The 18,432-nt window shown below is 45.4% G+C and overlaps 1 protein-coding gene across 3 annotated transcripts in view; it reads left to right on the top strand.

Moving 5' to 3' along the window:
• Positions 1-1,830: 1,830 nt before the first annotated feature.
• Positions 1,831-18,432, top strand: part of smg1 (SMG1 nonsense mediated mRNA decay associated PI3K related kinase) — a 43,172-nt gene continuing 26,570 nt past the window's right edge. Inside the window, exons 1-16 of one of the 3 annotated variants that reach the window (XM_086185704.1) lie at positions 1,831-2,056; positions 3,153-3,199; positions 6,599-6,747; positions 7,987-8,139; positions 9,299-9,435; positions 10,095-10,153; positions 10,854-11,067; positions 11,386-11,511; positions 11,629-11,701; positions 12,106-12,203; positions 12,324-12,497; positions 12,943-13,164; positions 13,545-13,646; positions 14,188-14,478; positions 15,458-15,588; positions 18,248-18,409. In XM_086185704.1, coding sequence (XP_086041830.1) covers positions 3,186-3,199; positions 6,599-6,747; positions 7,987-8,139; positions 9,299-9,435; positions 10,095-10,153; positions 10,854-11,067; positions 11,386-11,511; positions 11,629-11,701; positions 12,106-12,203; positions 12,324-12,497; positions 12,943-13,164; positions 13,545-13,646; positions 14,188-14,478; positions 15,458-15,588; positions 18,248-18,409 — 2,105 coding nt within the window. In that variant the 5' untranslated portion in view covers positions 1,831-2,056; positions 3,153-3,185. The remainder of the gene's footprint in view (positions 2,057-3,152; positions 3,200-6,598; positions 6,748-7,986; positions 8,140-9,298; positions 9,436-10,094; positions 10,154-10,853; positions 11,068-11,385; positions 11,512-11,628; positions 11,702-12,105; positions 12,204-12,323; positions 12,498-12,942; positions 13,165-13,544; positions 13,647-14,187; positions 14,479-15,457; positions 15,589-18,247; positions 18,410-18,432) is intronic. The other 2 variants (XM_086185703.1, XM_086185702.1) reach the window with 2 other exon arrangements.

Raw genomic sequence — 18,432 nt, 5'->3', positions numbered from 1 at the left:
GCCTGCACAGAGGTTCTGTCCATGCAGCAGCGCAACAAAATGGAGCAGAAACTGTTAGCAAGGATTCAAGGCAAACTCTATGTTGCCATTGCTGAGGTACAGGGGTTACCCATGGCTTACCAAACGAAAATAAAGTCCAAGCTACTGTCGTGGATAACGGCAGGAGTTTATGAACACTTTTAAATACTTTTTGAACAAAAGTGCCGACAACAATGTGGCTTATGACCAGGGTGAATTCCAGAAAATGTATGGGTTTCCGTGCTGAGGCTGCTGCTCCAGCGACCCGGACCCCGATATAAGTGAAGGACAACGACAACGAATTCCAGGATGTGGACCCTATTCTTGAAGAAGTTTTGTTGTTGTTGTTGTTGTTCACAAATACAGTGAAATTGTGCTCTGCATTTAGCCCATTCTCTGCAGAGAAGCGAGCAACCATGGGGGCACCACCACTCCAGAGGTGTCTGCCAGTGGTCAGGAGCACCCACACAAGGTTTTAACTCAACATTCATGTCTCTGATGGTGGGGACCAGAGCTCCCAGAGGGTCCTTCTTACTTTTTTGCTGTGAGGCAACGGGGATAAACACTGAGCACCCACCATGCCACAACACAAGAGAGACAGATCACCATCTACCCCACCGCCAGAGAAGCTGTGACACAGGCGCCAACACGTGAACGACAGTGCGATGACCAAATGCTCACCCTGGAGAAGACCCACTGATCAGCTTTGGCTTCCCGTGCTGCGAAAATCATCGGGAAAATGAGACTCATCGTTCCTGCAGTTCTGACAGCAATAACTGGACGGTTTCGTCACTGGTTGAGAACGGCAGCAATCCCACAGTTCTGTTTTTGGTGATGGGAAGAAGCCGAAAGAGGGGATCTGGGTATCAGGGGCCACTTGCCCAGGTCCACTTGAGGATTGGAAGAGGTTTTCCTCAATATTTGACCTGAAAACCCCACATTAAATGTTGGAATCCTCCCCGTAATTAAAAGCATCAGCAACAGATTCTTAAACAAAAGAAGCTACACAGTACTGATATTTGCATCGGAGTGTATGAGGGGATGCATGATTTTATAAAGAAAAAACCCCCAAAAAGATGATTTTGACTGATGTTGTTACTGCTTTATCAAAGGGAATCTTAACTCTTTGACCATTATTCTCATTTTCATTGAAAACCTCATTACAGTGATTATGATGTGATTTTTTTGTGGAGATCTTCATTAAATGTTTCCTTACGTCTGCAAAAGCTATCGGCCATTTTGCAATTTCAATTCAGTTCCCATGAATTGTGGCGCACAGCACGACTGAATATGTCAAATGTTTTTGGTTGTTGTTTTTTTTGCAAATGTTGAGATGATTAAAGACATCAGGTGCAAGAATCCATAATACATCTCATTTCAATGTAACCCAAGGGATTACTTATCATAAAAATGTCATGAGCTTTATGTTCAACAGCTGACAATACATTTGAAAGTCATCAGAATAAAGATAAATATTTAATTGTACTGGGCTAAATAATTACATTAAGCACGATTAACATATAATTGGCATGTATTCAGTTAAGATGTTTTTCCGAAAGGTTTTTCATAGAATACACTCTTTTTTTTTATTATGATTATTATTCAACAGTATAGAATGCAAGGTGGCTTTTGTCTGATGGATTTATTAGCGGTCAACATTTCCAAGACAGCAGACTGCTCAGGGCCCAGCCTGGCTACGAGCCAGGAGCAGTCCAGGTGGGGAAAGTACAACATTGGCCAAACTACTCCAGCCAATAGGAGGCGCTGTTATAAAGTAAGGGAGCATCAGCTGCCGCTCTAAAAACGAAGAAGGCCAACCAAACACAACCATAAGCTAGCTGTAACAACGAATTGCTAACCGATTTTAGAGAATTCAATAACGTAGAAGAGAAACGCAAGCCTGAGGAGAGACACGGTTAACGTTACCGCTGTCAGCGGGTCATGCAGCGCTCCAAAAGGTAATGAGCCGGAAAGCCTCGCGGTCTCGGCTCAGCGGCGCCCACAAACTGCAGCCACACCGGAATGACTGGCAGCCCAGGTTGGTGTTCCGTCTAGGGGGCGGCTGGTGAAAATAGACCGATGTCTCTCAGGGCCCGGGCTCTGCTGCTTTATGAAGTTGTGGCCACATGGGAAGGGGATACTTTTGTGTCTCTCTGTCCCCACATTACATACAGCGAATTGGCCAAACAACCCCCCTTTGGAAAGTGAAACGTTGTCATTAGCTCTGTAGCATGTTTAGCATCATACCACCTGGTCGATGTGGCTGATTTGAGGATGGCTGCTCAACAGCTCTTGTAGCTCCCTGGTGACCCAGTGCTAACGTTTCCTCGCGTCTTTCGGAAAGCTCTAAAAATGCTAAATGTTGTCAGCCTACTGCTAACTCGGTAAACGTGAATGCTTGGAGTGTCAGCTCGCGAGACAACCCATACGTTAGCTCTTAGCTAAGGCAACAACATGCCATGGCCCGCACTGTTGAATCTAGCCAAGAGATTTGGTTTTAATCACATGGCGTTCTAAATCAACCAAGGAACTCAGAACAGAAGCCCCACAACGACTGAGGTGGTCAAAGTCAAACTGACTAATCAACTCGGATGAAGGCAGTCGTTATGGGGTTTCCGTGCTAAACTAGTTTAGCTGTGTTAGCTCCCTGTGGCACCGTGGGCTAACCGCAGCGAATGAGGAGAGGACGCCACCCCTCCGATGGTTTCGTTTTTCGTGAAGTTCCTGATGTCTTTTTTTTTTTTAACTACGGGCACTTACATTTTCTACGTTGTTTTTCCTGTTGTTGTTTTTTTAGTTTATTATAATTATTCGGGAGAACATAAATACAGCAGCAATATTATAAAACAATACATGTCTGAGTTAGCATCACTCAGTAAATGACGTTTGTATATCAGGTGTGAATTCAAAATAAATGACAACACAAACAGAGACTGGAGCCGGACCCCCAACCAGGGTGGAACCCTGAAGTCTCCTGGTTCAACTGCGGTTTAACTAGTTTGTGACTTGAAGTAATGACATTGTCACAAATCCAACACCAAAGTAGAGACTGAGGTAGCCTGTCTATTTAATGGGCCTCCCCTCTCTCTCTCTCTCTCTCTCTCTCTCTCTGTCTCTGGTCCCTGGTCTCTCAGTGGATAAATCCGGCTCTGGATTTCAGCAGAAGTATGACAGCAGTCAGGTGTGTAATATAAAACGGTAGATTTGCCAAACATAGTTTGCCCATCAAGAGAGTTTTACCTGTCGTACAGACGTGCAGTCTTTGTTCAGGTTCATGGAAGTGCAATCAAAACACCATTAAGCTGCCACTCCCGGGAAGAGAAAAGAGCAGAGGTGGTGGTGAGGTGTGCAAGTAAAACCAAGAAGTACAGGCTCTTCGTTGCTCTCTAAATGTCACGTCAAAATTAATACAGAAACAGACTTTTCCCTGTTAAACAAAACTCTTGTTTTTTTTGTTGTTGTACGTCTCAGGTGTCAATTTTCTCTGTCCTGCATCAAAACTGAGTTATGTGCCTCTTCTGTCATGTGTGAGGACGACCGAGCGTAGGTCATCATGTAGAAGTCAGAGTTGTTTGAAGAATTGGCAATAGTACAAAGTATTTGTATTTTAACAGCTTCCCATCTCTGCAAGGAGCAGGGATTCATGTTCTGGGACAAGTTCGAGTTTAATTAATAGGGGACAATATTACTGACTTCAGCTTGGATGCATTGTGTACATCTTAACATAAAAAGTAATCCAAACAATCCACTTCATTAAAACCATATGTGACGTTGTCGCTATAAGCAAAAACTCCCTATCAGCCTGCTCAGAATAGCATGTTTCTTGTATCAGCTGATACATAAACTGCTAACACAATCCTCTCTAATTCAATTAACATAAGAGGCCAGGGCCTCAAAGTCGGGGAAGTTTTCAGTAAATTGATTTTGTGCTTTTTCAGCACCATGGCCAACTCTCATATTAAAACCAATTAATTATAGAAACGCAGCAACAGAATATTTGGTGTTTGCTCATGGAGGAGCAGTCGTTTGTGCTCCCATCCTCCTGAATCTGCTTCCATTGCTTTTGTCTTACACCAACCTTCCAAGCGTAAAAATCTTTTTTGTGAAATTTAGAGATGTAAATAAACGTTCAGTGTTTCCTCTCAGATTTTTTTAATGCACAGATTGCGCTGCACAGCGGTGGCGAGATGGTCTCTCCCAGCTGCCTCGGAGTCTGACCAGTCTTTCTTTGCGATCCCTCTCTCCATGGGTCTGTAGAGTGCAGTGGGTTGACATTAGATGACACAATGTCATAAATAAACAGTAAGTGGGTGAAATCCATGTCAGTTTGGGGGGGCCCTTTGTGGGGGGGGGGGGTCACTTGAAATGTGCGAAGCATTGCTAAAGACACCACAGGGGGCAGGCAAAGTTGAGGTGGTAGAAAGATGTAGAAATGTTCCCAACATGGCCCAAGCCTGGTGGGGTGACAGGGATCGGCCTGTCTACAAACCAAAACCTGATCATCCGAGTAAGGCCCGACTGATTTTGGACAAGAAGAAAACTATCCGTGATTACCAACTTAGAGAATTTTTGTGCTGCACTGGAAGTCGATCCCTCTGTGTTCATCGTGCTCCAGTTTTGTACTGACTTGAGTATGTAAAGGTCGAAGGCTAATCCCCTCAACAAATAATTCTCTTATTAGAAAATATTGTACATCGTCATTCGTGACCATTTAAATAAAAAAAACAAATATCATGGTCAAAAGAACAAGGTGGAGGCGCTGGAGCGCTCTGCTGGATGCACTGTGACGCCACTTTAAATTAACGGAAAAGTAAGCAGTCTTGATTTCAACCGGGGCCAGCCCGGTACAAGACAGTCAGGCCTCGCGTGATCTACAACTTTGCCATCGGCTTCTCGCTGATGTGCTGTGACATGACTCCTCCCACCCCTGGGGTGATTGGATCGCTGACCAGCGAGTTCCATGAAAGACGATCTGAAAGTCGAGCCGATTGCTCAGTGCGGCTGTCTTTCACATCTCTAACGTCATTTGCACCGTGACAGTTCAGAATAACGCACGGCGTCTCCTGCTGATGTTGTGTACAGTTTGGTATTTTACTCTACATCATGCAGTCTTACCAGGATGAGGAATATCTGTTTGGTTGGTTCACCATTGACTTCCATCAGTGACTATTTTCATAAATGGGGGGGCACCCGTGTGTGGGGGAACAGCTGAGACTGATCCAAATAACGTCCAGCTGTTCCCAGCTGTGCTGTTTGCTCAAGCTGGGCTTGACCCCGCCCACCTCCCCACCGCTGCATGCGTCAGGGCTGCACGATTCTGAAAAAAAATCTGATTGTGATGATTTTGGCTGATGTTGCGATGGTGATGTGATTTGCCATGTTAGAGGAAATGGTAAGTTTTACATCCTAAGTCTCATTTCCATTGGGAAAAAAACATTCAAATGATAGTTACTGTTGTTGAGGTGGGAGGAAAATAAAGGTGTTTTCTTAAATCTTCACAATATGATGTGTAGGCAGGAAATGCTATTGTAAAACAATACTCAATTAAATTGTATTATGATACAACAAATATTGCACCTTCCTGCAGTTTGAAAATTGCTGCAGGTCATATTGCGTCTTGCAGATTTCGATTGATTGTGCAACCCCAACATTAACTTGTTCGCCCTGAAGTGTTTGCGAGGTGATAAAAGGAAACTGCTTCCTGGTGCTGGACTGGAGGGTTTCTGGCTGGTTAATAAATTCACCAATTCTGGCTGCTGGGATTTGGGGAAAAAAAAGCTTCCATCTGAAAGCAAAGTTTTCAAAGATTGTAATTTCTAGCTGTGTGCTTTTCGTTTTATTGCCCAGTGCCAAGTTGTTCAAATGGAAACATGCGCTTGGCCCCCTGTGCGTTCTAAAATCAAGTGAGCTCAAAGGCGTTGTTGGTGCGTTCTCATCCTGATGCCGTGCAAAGCATGTGTGCAACCTAAACAGTGCATGATTGGGACGGTGAGATTCACCCACACGGCAGGTTCACATGTAAACACAGATTTAAATGGGCAGTGTGGAAGATTTGAATGTGGCGGCCGTATTTGCTTCCTGTCAGGGAGCTTTGGTGGGCTGTCGGCTCACGTCCTGTCAGGTCCGTGGCAGTGTTCTACTTGTGTGAGAAGAGGATGAGCATACAGTGGACATTGATTAAATACCTTCAATCCCCCTGCAGCAGAAACATCACATGTTCAGGTTGGGGTGATGTACCATTTTCAAGGTAGAACACCATATCCTACTGAGTACTACATGTACTTGTAGGGTAAAGTAGTGGGAAAAATACAACTCTCTGTACTTCTTAATCCTTATTTCCAAATGGGAGACCTTTCATTCATACTTGCATCAGATAAATGGTTTTAAGTTTGAATTAATGAAGTGTTGGAGAACTTCTGTCCTGGTACTCATTCAGAGAGAAGCTCATTGATGCTGGAGGCAGCAGGCTGACGCCACCGATCACTCAAATATATGTCTAATATTTCCATGCCTTTATGGTGGCCATGCTGTGAACCCACATCTTTCTCCTGTCTTTGTATTTATCCCTCCATGTCGTCAGAGTTGACAGCGTGTCATCCAGCCAGGACAGAGTAAAGTCCAGAGAGCTTGGTTCCGCAGCATTTTACGACGTGTTGCCCTCCAGCTGCCCTGAACAGCCAGCGGTGCCCAGCGATGCCTACGCTGTTGCAGATGCACTTCAGGAAGAGGGTGAGGCTCCTCCCAGCACCTTTTGTTCAAGCTAGCACTTTATTTTCTGTTTTTAAAGTTCTAAGAGTTCATGCGGGTCTATGATACAGAGGGGGTTTCATTTTATATTCATCTGTAACTTCAAAAAAAATGGACGTTTGTCCAGAATTTGTTACAGACTGATCTGCCTCACAGAAAGAAGAGCGCGGGTTCTTCTTCTTTGGTGTTTCCTGGTTTATGAAAACATTTTTCTTGCCACTACAGTGTTTCCCCCTGTGTTTGGGGCTGGGGGTCCTAAGGTCACAGCACTGCATGAAATCCCTATGTTTTGCATTTTGTTTACACATGAAGGAGATATAGACAGAGGTGACAGTGCAACAGAGAGCCGGTTTTAGTGCACTTTAACCTGATCAGACATGCCAGGCTGCAGCTCCGCAGCTTGCAGGAGTTGTTTACCTGTGGTATCAGATACCGAGCCTAGCTGGACCACGCCTGTCCATCTTAGGTTATAGCTGGATTACTGTCGCTGGGAAGCTTTTGTGGAATTTAAACTAAAGTAATGAGCTGTCACCAACCTTGCCTGTGTCTGCAGAGCTGGAGAACCGGCAGTTTCAGGCACCTGCAGGTTTAGGGCCGCAGTTCCAGACCCCTGTATGGCGTCCTTCACTAACCCTACACCCCTAGCTTCACCATGACTTCTCATACTAACCTTAACCATTTCTGGTCTTCGTACCCACACCTAACCAGAGATTACTGAATGTGCTGGGAAGACACACATTTTGCTAGATGGTGAAGTCGTGAGAAAAGTGGCCTTAGACTTAGGGTCCTGGATCTGCTGGTGCTCCAGCTCTGCAGACACATAATTTTGTACATGTGTTCTGTCTGAGCGTAGCTGCCTCAGCCCCTCCCTCAGTGAAACAGCCAGCAGACGGAGAAGCGCAATTATGAAAGAAAACCATAGTGCAGTAGAGCCAGAACAACTGTGGATGAGACTCCCACTCAGTGACATGAGCTGAGTTCCCATGAATTAAGGGAATGAACATGTTTGTCTCCAAATCAACTGTCGGGGAAACACTGTATTGAACCTCATACAACTAAAGTTATGTTAATTTGACCGCATTCAGTTCAGCCTTGTTTGGTGCTGAAAGCATCAAAATATTAGTGATGTGATCTTACAAGCTTGACTTGTTGTGTTCCCACCTGCCTGGCCAGTATGTAACGGATCACTCCTTTAATTGGAACGTGTCTTGTGTTCTCCAGGTGGATATAAAGCTTGCCAAGGTGTCTGTGATACTACTTTTGGTTGGAAGTCGCTGGGGCAAGAGTTGAGGCCCAATGACGTGACAACAGATTTGACTTCTTTTCAGCATGGAAACCGTGCTTTAGCTTCAAAGGACATGAGGAAATCGCAGGGTGAGCCCCTTTGACAGGTGTCCAGCATTCTAAGATGTAATGTGACATCCAGAATATTCCTGCTGACAGACCACTGCAGTTTGGTTGGGCTAAAGCTGCAGCTCACTATCGAGACATCAAACGCATTTGTTGCAGTCTCATGCAAAGAATGCAGTGTAAATAAAACTCGCACAAACGATGCTTCTTTCGCACAACAGTCCCAGGAAATTACTGTGAATTCCTTCCAGGCACACCTGGTTTGTTTGTTTTTTTTGTGGTTTGTTTGTTTGTTTTCACTTATGTAGCTCTGTTCCTGTCTCGCTCCCGTTCACACGCAATAAGACCACGCTGGCTGCAGCGACGTCCCGTGGAGGGCAGTCGTACTCGTGTCAGTATTAGAATCCCTTCTGGCTCTCACTCGCTCATGACCATCTCCAAGAAAAGTGCTGAGAAAGGCGGCGGGTGTTGGGGTGATGCAAGGGTGACGTTAGCTTTAGCTCATCGGCCAAATGTTTGGTACATGAAAAACTTTACCAGCCTATGATATCGTGTGTATTTGTAGCCTTTTTGTGTGGCAAATCATATAATAACACACTGGCCGTGAATACAAAAAGTAGAGAAAGTAGATTGTAAGAAATGAATCGTTTTGTTTTCGTAGTGTGAGACTGGAACAGAGCAACAAGGCCTGAAACGGTTCATCTTACTGAGTTATTAAGATCTATGGTTTTGTTTTGGTGTTTTTAAAAATGCTTCAGTTGGACCAATAGATTTTTAGGTGAATGTATGATTGACATCCTTATACTTGCTTGTATAAAAGTGCTCACAAGATGCCCGTTGCTTCCTGAGCCCCCAGCAGTATCAGAGTGGATAAATATTGTAAATGAAATGTAAGTCATGGAAAAAATTAATTTCTCTCTCTTTAGTGTGCACAATTTATTCTTTCCCAGAATGTATACATTTTATTATCTTGTAAAGAAAAAAAGAGAGATTAACAGCAGATGAAATGATACTTTCCTTGTTTTTATAATATAAACGATGAGTCCAGCCATATTTGGTGGTTTGTGGGCATCAATTCTGTAGGCTCCCGTCAGATTTGAGTGGTCTACATAGATGATCTTTGTCACCCTAGTGTCTCCTCATGGTGGTGTGCTGTTGCTGACACGCGTTCATGTTGTTGCAGACAGAGGGATGGCTCATTCAGAGGAGTCTCGGTTGGCCAACCTCCTGCGCAGGGTCTCCAGGGAGGATGATCGCGACCGGAGGCTTGCCACCCTCAAGCAGCTGAAGGACTTCATCAGCCATGGCGAAAGCAAAGTGGTCTGTCAGACTGTGTCAAGATTAGATCAGTCGCCATAAAACAAGAGCTAGCTACTGGTGTTAAATGTGCCCTTTGCCCTTCTCGTCCCCACATTTTGAACCTAAATCCAGCTTGTTATTCATCATGTTGTGCCTTGAGGTGTCAGTCAGGCAGTCTTGAATTTCATAGAAGTTGCAGTCCTCACCTGTCTCTTCTTCCATCCATCAGCCAGAGACGAAGACAAAATTGTTTGACTAAAAATCAGTTGGGGTCATTTGTTGTGTATTCAGGGAAACTGGGTTTCAAAGCGAGGACTGAGGACATGAACATTCAGTCCTACAATCTTTGACAAAAGATAGTAACTGAGCACAGCACGTCAACATCCCAACAACATAAAATGCTCTTGTGATTTGCGTAATTTGCACACTGTTAGGCACATTCCAGTATTATGTACGCTCAGATTATTTAGCGTGGCACTTCTCGGTCATGTAGAAATGTTTTGAGTCCCATGCCCGAAAACTCTACACATTATAAATGTTATTACCTTCAGATTGTCATTCACCCCTTTTGAAGGCCAGTCAGCACTTCTTCCTCATGGCTGATTTTACTCACCTCATCTCACTGGATAGAAAACAAAACAATGAAATGATCTCTAATGATTGTATTTTCCCCTCAACAGACCCTGGTCAAACAGTTGGACACCATCCTCAGCACCTTGAATGACATTCTGAATGAGAGGTAAGAGGAAGCTGCAGCGTGAGCCGGGCTCAGGAACACGAGGCAGCAGGGCTCAGCCCTCCAGAAATATTCACACTAACACACAAGCTCTCTTTGAGGGTTAATGGAAAGTATTCCACGTTTTGGCTATGATGTAGGTGTTGAAAGCTGAATTAAAGTTTCAGTGTCCAGACTGGGTTATATTGGAGGATGATCAGGTGACACAGCATCAGAACATGAAGACGTACGTCAGACTTTGAGGGTTTTTGACTTCCTGATGATTTATCACAACCTGTTAGTGTTTGAGGCTTTCATTTGGTAAAACCTTGACATCTGTAATAGCACCTCGTTAGTCTGAAAACTATTTAAACTCGTCATCTGGGAGGACAATAAAAAGTAGCTTCCACCAAGTTTCATGAGCGCTGTCCCAGTAGATTTTGCGTCATCTCAGAAGAAATCTTAAACGTTTGTGTCTTTGAGACACTCAGGTGTTAAAACTTTATCTATTTAAAAGCAAATTTGTGTGCCTTGAACCCCTTTGATGTAATTTTAGATTTTATCATAATAAGAAGGCAAGTAAAGCATTTCATGGTGTGATGGAATCGCTGTGTTGTTCCTCTGCACCTGACTATAAGCCTCTTGAACCTTGTAACCCGGTCGTTTCTCTTCGTTTGTCCGCCACGTCGTCTCTAACTTGTCGCCCTGTCCGTGTGGTTTGTAGCAGTAAGCTGCTGTGGGAGTTGCGTCAGGATGCGGCGGCCTGCCTCGGTCTCCTCTGCTCAGTTCTCAGCTACGAGGCTGAGCGCATCTTCAAGTGGCTCTTCCTGAAGTTCACTTCCTGCAGTCGCGATGAGGTGAAGCTGTTGTACCTGGTGGCGGCCCAGCGCGCTCTGGAGGCTGCCGGGGAGAGAAAGACCTTCTCTCAAGTCATGCAGGTAACGGCGCGCACAAACGTGTCAGGCTGTCACCTTGTGAATGTTGCTGCCTTCTGGGGTCGGTTCCATGAAGACAGACAGAGCCTGAGGACGCCGGCCTGTTTTGACTGTATTTTATTAATACAGCTGCCTGAGCAGGCTATGTATCAGCTCATGTTTTACTTTAGAAGTGTGCTATGTCCATTTAAACTGTGTGTGTGTGTGTGTGTGTGTGTGTGTGTGTGTGTGTGTGTGTGTGTGTGTGTGTGTGTGTGTGTGAGTGAGGTATTGGGACTGGTACAGGGCTGCTAGGTGAACAGTGTTCTGTGTGTTTTATAGCTGGTGATGAGCAATCTGCAGTCCATCCTGGAGAACGTGGACACGCCAGAGCTGCTTTGTCAAAGTGTGAAATGTATTCTTCAGGTGGCTCGCTGCTACCCGCACGTCTTCAGCACCAACTTCAGGGTGAGTCTCAGCAGTGACTTGTGTTGTTGGGTAGGTCAGAAAACCTAAGAAGTACACGCACATGCTTTTTTACAACAACCACTTTAATGTGGTCGGGTGTTTGCTTTTCTTCCGCAGGACACAGTGGACATCTTGGTGGGCTGGCATATTGACCACACACAGAAGCAGTCACTCACTCAGCAGGTCTCAGGTCAGTGAGATGTCTTATTGGAACCGAAAGACTTTCAAAGGTTTGTCTGTCAAAAAGTCATATAGAATCAGTTCAGAAAGCCTGTAAGCATGGATGATCAACACAGCTGCTTCCACTAAGGTCTGGTCGACCAGAGCAACGCTGCAGGCGGTAGCGTGTCCTTGGGTCATGTTTCAGGTGGCAGTGTCTGTCCTCTGCTTTCTTCATGCTCCTGTCCTGCAGGCTTATTTCCCCTCTATGTAAAACAGCAACACACTGCACACTGGTAGCAACCTAAACAGTAAAAATGTGTTGAGGATTTCAATTGTAAAGTAAGGCTTCTTGGTGTTTTTGGCCTATAGTTCTTTTGTTATACACGACTTGTGAAAATATAAACAATGTTTCTCCTGATGTTATGTGTCAAGTCTGGTTACAAAGTCTGGAGCAGTTCTGGGTGGCTGACCTGACCTTCTCCACCACCCTGCTGGGGCAGTTCTTGGAGGACATGGAAGCGTATGCAGAGGTAAAGTGGAGGCCTGATCCACTTCTCCACTGTCATGCTTGAATACCACCTACACCCATCACGTTTAATTAAGCAGTTAATTAAAAGCTGCTGCTGCTGTTACCTCTGTGTGCTGTGCAGGATCTGAGCCATGTCGTGTCAGGGGAGGCGCCGGATGAAGACATCCCACCTCCTTCAGTGTCACTGCCAAAGCTGGCAGCTCTGCTGAGGGTTTTCAGTACAGTGGTTCGCAGCATCGGAGAGCTCTTCAGCCCCATCAGAGGACCTCCCATCACTGAAGTCTACGTCACTGATGTAAGAGCAACCCTGGGACGTGCTTATGGAACCTGAGCTGTGGTGATGGTTAAATAAATCTTGGGAGTATGATACATCACCGTTACAGTGGATGGCATCTTAAACTTCTCCCAAATCAAGTGGAGAGAAGATCGCCATCACTCTTACAGCTTAGCTCTGGTCATTCTCGAGCCGTTCTTCTGAGAGTCTTTTCAAAACTGCTTTGGTTACTAACATTAATTCCATCCATATACATTCCGACCACCAACTGGAACACCGTCAAATGTAAAATCAGTGATTACATGAGAGCCAGGCTGGGGCAGAGGTCCGTTCAGATCTGGCTCGTGTGGAGTAAAGTGGAGTGCATAACAGTCAGGGGCTTTATCTTACTGGAACATGAGTTTTTTTGGCAATGAGATGAATGCAAGTTCAGTTTTAATCATGTGCTGTCCTTGGTTCTTTTCAGGTTCTAAACCGGGTTCTGGCCTGTGTGACCACAGCCAAGCAGGTCCAGTTCTCCGAGGCAGTTCTCACAGCAGGGAACGAATGTGTGGGTGTGTTGCTGGCCAGCATGGAGCCCAGTGGTCAGCTGATGGAGGCTGTCCTAGCCTACGGCCTGGACCAGCTGGACTGCTGCCGGGCCTGTGGCTCCGACTACAACCTGGCAGTGCTCAGCCTTCTCACTCTGGTACTCTCAGCTTTAATCCCACCTGCAGTGGGTTCTCTGACTGTGCTCAGAGCTGCCGTGTTTGTCTCTGTCATTTGCCAGCAGACAAACTCAAACAAATCTGCCCCCACTTTAGTTGCACTCTGTTGTGTAACTTATTTATTGTGCCCTCTCAAAAGCTGGTCGTGGACCTGCTCACCAATTTTTGAATCATGAAACATTCCAACCAAATTAAAAGATCGTATTTTGATGTGAAGACAACTTACATTTGTTTACATAGGACATTGTTGCCAAAGAGCTGTTCAGGAAGGTCCTTTAGACAAATAAGGCCAGCGATGCTGCAGCAGACATTTCCTGTGTACTTGTTTTCTTTAATATCATCGTCGTTCCTCTGTTTTTAGATTGTGGACCAGATCAACACTAAACTGCCTGCATCCTTTGTTGAGAAATTGTTGGCACCCAACTCCCAGCTGCTGGAGTTGCGCTTCCATCGAGAGAAGGAGGTGTGTGAGAGTGTTGCTAATGACATTCATTAGCCAACATGTTAGCCGTGCCTACACACTCAACACTATAAATATCCCGATATTTGTTTCGTAATGGCCTGAGTGTTCAACCTGATTACACAACTACAGAGCAACTCTTAGTGTACCTGAGGGAACGATAGCTCAGCCTTTGAGGGGCCGAGACTCAAACTGGACCGTGGGCTGTCGGCCAAAAGAAAAAAAACATCTCGTTTTGGTAAAATTCCTTTCTTCTGTTTGCCGTCATTCGTGTCAAACTGGCATCTTGTGGTGGAGGCCAGCTACGTTCTTACCATGTCTTACAAGAAAGCATTTAAGAAACAACCTGTCTCTATCTTTGTGGGCCTGATGTTGTCATAGAAACCACTAAAGCAGATCACCTTTGTTTATAGAGACAAGGAAAGATTTACCTTAGAGCAGAGCGATCAGGATGTTGGCTAGGTTGTTGTCAGCATTGGAGGAAATGCCTTAAAGAGTTTGTTAAATCAGATCGTGTGTGCGTGCGTGTGTGTGCACTCCACAGGTGATGTCAGCTGTACATGCCGTGTACCAGGCGCTCCTGAGCCTGAAGAACATTCCAACACTGGAGGCAGCTTATAAGATGGTATTGGGTGAAATGGCGTGTGCCTTGTCCAGCATTCTGTTGACCCTGGAGCCAGCTAGTAAGGCCCAGACACCCAGTAGCCCCTGCCCCAGCATCCAGCACCCTGCTTTCAGCTCCATCACCCTCCCCCCAGAGAAGGCCCAGTTCACCCTCATCTTCAACCTCAGCACTCTCACCACCATCGGCAACACCAAGAACTCTCTAATTGGGGTGAGTCACAGTGCATCTCTATACCGCCGATCGCTACAAAGCACTCCCTTCACTCGTCGTCAGAATAATGCCCCTTTCAACCATTCATACAGGACATCAGTCTCTGCGTAGCATTCACGGTCTTAGCATAGACTCCAGTCTGCTCTGTGTCCCTCTACACTTTGTTCTTCTCTCTGACTCTCTTTCTGTTTTTGTTTTTTGAGTTTGAAATCGAGAACCCCATGATCTCAGTGCTGATGTTTAAACTTGCTAAGAGTTAGAACCTTTTCACCCACAAAAACAATGTATTCCTAACAGCCATCCACAGATGGCACATTTTCACGCTGTTGGGCTACTTGTTCTGTGGCCATGGCAGAGGGGGTTTCCCATACCTATGAAATGACTTGTGACCCTGTCAGCCATTCTCTGGAAAGGTAATGGACACCCGCGCGTGGAACCCTCCGTGTTATCAGCTCACTTTGACTGCTGCATCTGTCACAGCTGGGTTTGATGAGTTTCCAACAGCATCCAGATTCTACAACCAGAAGAACCAGAAATACCAGATGACCAATATATGACCTTTGACCACCAAAATGTTTTAGAAGTCATCCTCTGGTCCAAGCGGATTTTTGTACTATGTTTGTAGAAATTTCTTCTAGGCTTTACACTTCATCCTTGAGTCTCAGTGGATGTTTGTGCCAAATTGGAATTAATTCCCTCATGGTGTTTCAGAGAGATCCTGTTAATGAGATTTTGACAGACAATCCTGTGCAACTCATGGAACCGAAAACCTTCCACTTGATCCATGGCACGCATCACCCAGGGTGGCAGACGGTGGCTTCTGAGGACAGAAAAGTCCAAACAGAAGTTGGCGTGGCCTCCAGTAATGCTTGAGCACTGCTCACATTAATGCCATTAGGAACCTGCTGCTACTTCAGTCGTCACCAGGCGTAAAGCTGTAATTCTGTTGCAGTGAATATTCATGTGTTTGTCTGTGTAGATGTGGGCGTTGTCACCAACGGTCTTTGCTCTGCTCAGTCACAATCTGATGCTGGTTCACTCTGAGCTGGCCCTCTATTACCCTGCAATCCAGTATGCTGTACTCTACACCCTGTACTCCCACTGCACCAGGTAATACACTCATCTTCACTCTTGAGTTTTATCATAAACCTTGTATGGATTGACAACTTGTTGGAATAACTGCTCCATTTACCATTAACAGCTTGATAAGACCCAGCCACAAACAGGAGGTCCTGCAGAAGAATGACAACCAAAAAAGAAACCCAAAAAAACACAAAGCTGTTATAAAAGTTTATCATTAAGTGTTTTTGAAAACACAGGCTCCAAATAGGTAACAGTGCTGTAATTCAAGTATGCAGTCAGGAACTCTGAACAGACGTGCTGTGTACACCAGAAGCTTGATTATTTGAACTGTGTTCTTTTTGGTAACGCCAAAGAAATCATGAACACAGCCGGTGCTGCTTTCACTTCTTAACATACCATACAGTTATGACTGGTCATGTACTGCAGCAGGGCACATTGTCTTCCTTCCAATCAGTTACTTCCACACCACTTCCTGTGTATCCTTCAAAATTAAAGCAGCGGTCCTTTATTTGGTGGCGCTTTCACACTGGCCACCGAGCTGCACGTCTTTTTTTGCGGCTCGGTCCGAGTATTCAGACAGAGTGCAGCAAATTGGGGTCAGTTTTAGCCTGGCAAATGTCCTCCTCTGAGGGTTCACTTATTGTAACCTCACGGGACTGTGATGGATGGCCAAAAGGTCGTGGAGGAGCTTGGTCGACGTGGCTGTCACTGGATGATGGAACGTCACCAGCAAGTTGAAAAACTCACGAAAAAATGTACAGTACCAGCAGGTCTGTGACCACAGCAGAGGCAGAGGGAGGTTGGACTGGGACACTACGAGGTTTGCCGGACTGTCACAGGGCTGAATATTCTCCAGATGTATATGTTGACGTCACCGTTCACGCGCAACTTCGTACTGCACGTCACGTCACATGTTTACGGCTACACAAGTGGCGGCTTTTTTGGAAAGAGGAATATTACGCTTCCATCTCACACAGACAAGACGGCAAATTCCCGCCTCCACGGGGCCGCAAATTGTGCGCATTCTCTGTCTGAAAAGGGCTCGTGTTGTCAGAGTTGACTGAGAGCCTTATACTGAAAAGCTACCTGAAAATCAAGGGGATTCCATTCTGTATTGACTCACTGGTTGGCTAACATCACTTCATCTCCTGTGTGTATTTACACCAGCAAATATCAGACCACACTGAGAAAAGCTCATTAAAATAAAACAAACTTGGTGCTTGTTTCTTGGCTCAGTCTTGGTCAAGAGTACACTCTGGTTGTTGTGTTCAACAGACATGTCGGATTGTTGCACGTGAAGTTTCTGCTCTCTTTTCATTTGAAAAACTAAGAGGTCGTTTGTTTAGGAGCACATTATGTAGTGACACAGGTAGATGATATTCTTATCGGTATAGCACACACTCCTCAAAGCTGCTAGTGAAAACATCGCAGGGTGACTCATAGGTGCGAAATACGCCCATGGGGTTGCGGCCTGGCGCAGCGACCCTTCTGTCCTGTCGGTGGCATTGACGTGCACTTGACATTCATAACCAGCTAGTGGACAGCTAGAATAATACTGTGCCCATGTAAAGTCTTCAGATCAGGTCATAGTTTAGTTTTTGTTTCACACATTGTAGAGAACTATTTGAAAACTCCAACTGCAGTCCACTGATCCGTTATCTTGCCAAAATGCCTACGACTCCTAGGCTCATGTGCAGTTAGAAGACATCTATTAACCTCCGGGGAGGACGTTACTGCAGCAACGCTGCTTAGAGGCTGAACGTTTGAAAGAATAACATCAGATCAATTTTACAGTGTTGATATCGTGCTGCTCCTGATATATGTTATCAGGTGAGGCGCCGTTCTTTACTGCCGGTACATCACATTGACCATGTTGCTCTATATTTTCAGTCCTGGGTGACACTAGAGCTGCCGTCTTCTCCAGTGCAGAGCAACTTATCATTCACGAGCTTCTCTTGTCTCACTTGTGGAATAAAACACCATTCGCCACCTGGGTTTAGCCCCAAAGCAGCATCTCAAATATCAATGTCACTGGTTGATATTTGTGTCTCCGGTGAACATCTGGAGAAAGATTTGGACAGTTGATGAGCACGATTGGTTCTGGAATGTACTGTGTGTGTCTGTCAACAAGCAAGGCCAACTGAAGGTGTATAATGGTCACATAATTTAACGATCCATAATCAGATGACTACATTTCTGATAGAGGGGAGGTGACCAACATAGTTCTTGAGCTCTAGTCAGATCTGGCTGTTCAGTGTGTTCATTTCACTGTTCTGTTTGTATTGTGTTTCTCCCTGGGAAGTCAAAGACAGCAGCTTATGATGGAAGCTTTGCATGGCTGAAGGTGTAGGAACTATTTACAGAATTGGCAGGGGATTTGACTGGGGGGTTTCCTACAGATGGTTGAGTCACTGTCTCAGGGAGCCGCCCTAGCTGACAGGCACTGAACATGACTGACAGCGTTTCCTTCCCATATTATCAGCCCATCAGTGCACAAACACAGTCGGGACGCATTCATGTTGTTCTGTGGCTGGAATTTAGCATTTAACACTGCATAAGACGTTCAAAACTGTTTCATTTTTAATGAATGATGAACAGCAGCAGCCCGAAGAGGCCGTTTCTTCTCTGTGGTGTGGCTTCTTAACTGGTCCTGTCTCTCCTCTGTTTGTTACCCCCCCCCCCCCAGACATGACCATTTCATCTCATCCAGCTTGTCATCCTCTTCTCCCTCCCTCTTTGATGGGGCTGTCATCAGCACCGTTACTACGGCAACGAAAAAACACTTCAGCACTCTAATGAACCTTCTGGGAAGTCTGCTGGTGAAGGAGCACCTCTACCCAGAGGCCAGGTCTGTCTCCCTCATTCACACGT

This window comes from Aulostomus chinensis, chromosome 18, assembly GCF_037954235.1.
Source record: "Aulostomus chinensis isolate RoL2024-O1b breed Wild chromosome 18, RoL_Achi_v1.0, whole genome shotgun sequence".
Taxonomy (NCBI): domain Eukaryota; kingdom Metazoa; phylum Chordata; class Actinopteri; order Syngnathiformes; family Aulostomidae; genus Aulostomus; species Aulostomus chinensis.
Note: the sequence above shows the minus strand (reverse complement) of the source record. Positions and strands in the feature narration are given on the sequence as shown.